Raw genomic sequence first — 3,121 nt, 5'->3', positions numbered from 1 at the left:
AAAAAAGTGCTTCTGAGGTATTTTTACTCCTGATCCCTTCTTCTCTCATGATACAGTCTTGAAGAGCTAATATTAAGTCCTATTCAAGGAAACTGTCTGTTTCATTCAAAACAAAAAGTTCTTCTTTAGAGAACATTCTTTTGATGTTCAAAGTTTCATATCCAGTAACTAAGTGATTGACGTCATTTCAGATGAACCCCCAACACACACTGTTACTTTAGATTTTTTTCCTTTTCTCTCTTCCAACGTCCTTTCTCTCAAGCTGGTTTTTGACAGCTATTCCCAATACTTCCTGTCAGTGTCATCCCGTCAATGTTTCCCGGTCAGGAAAACTGACGTTGGTTTCTCGTTTGGACTCCTAGCTTGATACTCTTGTCTTTCTAACTCTGCTTCAAGAGTGGATCAATCCCACAATCCCCTCTGCTCCAATTACTCTCAGAGCCCTCTGCTTCGTTTCACCTCAGCCAATCAGAAATAAACCAGTTTGTGTACACACACACACANCAGGAGTATAGTCTTACCTCTGAAGATCTTTGTGGAGGAGAGAAAGGAGAGCGCAAGGAAAAGGAAAACAAAGGAGAGGGGGAAGGGAGGTAAATAAAGAGTTCAGGGTAATAGAGAATAGTAAATAATTTATGAGATACACACATGAACAAACTGTTGATGATGATTGTTTATGGAGAGAGATGTGGGTCGCTTCCTAGAAGATTTGATTGTTTCTTTGTTTGGGTGGGAAATGTGGGTTTATGTCAAGAGAGCATCACATTAAGCAAGTGCTCAAAAACTGATCTTGTGTTAGTTAATTATTAAGCGAGTGTTCACCCAAAAATTTCTGATAACACTTTATTTTACAGTTGCACCTATTAGTTGCTTATTACAATGCGTATTACAAGAATATTATTTTGTGTTAGTGCTAATTAAACACATATGAATTTCTTATTCTACATACCTAATCCTACCCAACACCTAAATTTATTAACTATTACTAAGTCTTAATGGAGTCTACTATAGTCTTACTAACTTACTTAAGTCATAGTTACTAATTAACTAATGTTACCTATTCTAAAGTGTTATAGTAGCAATCTCGGCATCCGAACACAGACCCTCCGCTCCTTGAGTTCTCTCCAGCATTGAAAAGCTGATACGATTTACACGGGTCATACTTCTTGCCTTTTCGTTCCGCATACATTTATCTTTGTCGCTCGGCTGTTCAACTGTTTGTGCACAGACACAACCCTTGCTGACTGGCTACAAGTTTGTTTTGGTATTCAGCCTCCTCCTTCCCCATCTCCACCTGTGTAGATCTTCTATAGGTTATTTTGTATGCCATTTTTGCAGCAGCAGTATATCTTATATGCTCAAAGCATGCTCAAAGCATGGATCGGATGTCGCAAGTTCTTGTACTCGCTTGCAGCAGCAGCGGCATAGCAGATCTATTCCACCAAGACCAAATACATTAACAATGTTATATCCATTACCATGCTAAAATCTTCAGAGAGTTGTCACAATAGAACTGAATCCATTTTAATCTGTGTTCTGATGCCTCACCTAACCTACTATACTAAATCTGCATCGTAGCCAAATGCACAGCAACCTCATTTTTAGGGGGTATGCTGCAAAACAAGATTGGGGGTGTAAATAATGACAGAATTTTCATTTTTGTGTGATCTATTCCTTGGAGATCAGAAGATGAAGAGCGCTCTGTGCACGTCTCTCTCCATCTGACATGAAGGAATGAGTAGTGGAACTGTTCCCAGATCAGATCTGCTTTGTAGCAAGCACTAATTAACGTCAGTTCAGACCAACACAGGCTTCATCTTAGATGAGATCTCCCACTCTAATTACAGCTGTAAACATGTTGGATTTTCCAATGATATGCTTGCTATCTCCCATCACTGTTTATTACGGATGCGGAACGTGTTGAATTGATGTGACACAAGTGGTATTGGCATCGTAAATGGCTTCATTCTTCACACATGCACGCATAACTTCTTTTATCATCTGGTACCATTCTGAATTTTTTCAACGGTTGTTGAAATGGCAGAGATTTTTTTTAACGCTATTTTATATTATTAAGAGATAATTAACAGTTTGGAAAAGGCACTAATTATCTTGTCAGAGCACTAATCAGTTTCCGCGCACGCTAACATTAACCGACAGCTCAGTTAATAACACCTGTAGTGATCAGATCACGTAAACACTTTGATCAAACAACACATGCTGCAAGCCTGTGTTCGCATCCCTAATGAGTAATTAATACATTTACGCACTATATATGTCTCATATCATACGGAACATTCCGAGGTTCTTTTTCCGACCCAGTTCAGAACTTTTCTTAAGTTTAAATTGTTTGTTTCCACTGTAACATTTCCTGTGTGACCTCTATTATTGCACACTTTGCTATGTTGTTGAGGTTCAAACACCTATTATTCTTTGATCCTCAAAACTGCTGTGTCCTGTATATCTCTTTAAGGCTGCCTACAGACTCTGTTGTCTCAGCATACTGGCTGTGAATAGGACCAGAACATGTGTCCTCATATTACACCTGCAATTTAGGCAGTGATGATAACACTTGCTCTGTGGTTGCCATAAATAAACCCATTCGGTTATCTCGTCTTCTTTTTAAGATAAACGATTATGTGCGCATTGAAAGTGTTTGTGTGTGTGTGTGTGTGTGTGTGTGTNCTGTCTCAGGTCTCATCTGATGCCCAGGCTGAAGGAGTCGCGTTCTCACGAGTCTTTGCTCAGTCCCAGCAGTGCAGTAGAAGCTCTGGACCTCAGCATGGAGGAGGAGGTCCTTATTAAACCAGTGCACAGCTCCATCCTCGGGCAAGATTACTGCTTTGAGGTATAAACACCTCTTTCACTCACATTAAATCAATCAGTAAATTTATTACAGTATATAACCTGTATTGATTAGATCACATAAACATATGTCAAGACACAGACAGTGATTTTCAGACTCAGAGGCATCTTAATTGAACAGTCCCAATATTCCAGCTTAAATTTTTAATGAATAATTAGAATTTTAGTGGGGAACAATTTTTCCACTACATTAAAAAAAGAGAGAATGAATTGTGTAAAATTGGGTATTATAACTGAAATGTTTCCAAATAATTTT

General features: G+C 38.6%; 1 protein-coding gene across 1 annotated transcript in view; it reads left to right on the top strand.

Annotated features, from left to right (window-relative positions):
- Positions 1 to 3,121, top strand: part of LOC122350596 (disabled homolog 2-interacting protein-like) — a 41,121-nt gene that overhangs the window by 13,930 nt on the left and 24,070 nt on the right. Inside the window, exon 4 of the mRNA XM_043247223.1 lies at positions 2,695 to 2,848. Coding sequence (XP_043103158.1) covers positions 2,695 to 2,848 — 154 coding nt within the window. The remainder of the gene's footprint in view (positions 1 to 2,694; positions 2,849 to 3,121) is intronic.

The sequence above is a fragment of the Puntigrus tetrazona genome, chromosome 8, assembly GCF_018831695.1.
Source record: "Puntigrus tetrazona isolate hp1 chromosome 8, ASM1883169v1, whole genome shotgun sequence".
Lineage (NCBI taxonomy): Eukaryota > Metazoa > Chordata > Actinopteri > Cypriniformes > Cyprinidae > Puntigrus > Puntigrus tetrazona.
The sequence above is the reverse complement of the archived record's forward strand: the minus strand, read 5'-3'. Positions and strand labels throughout refer to the sequence as shown.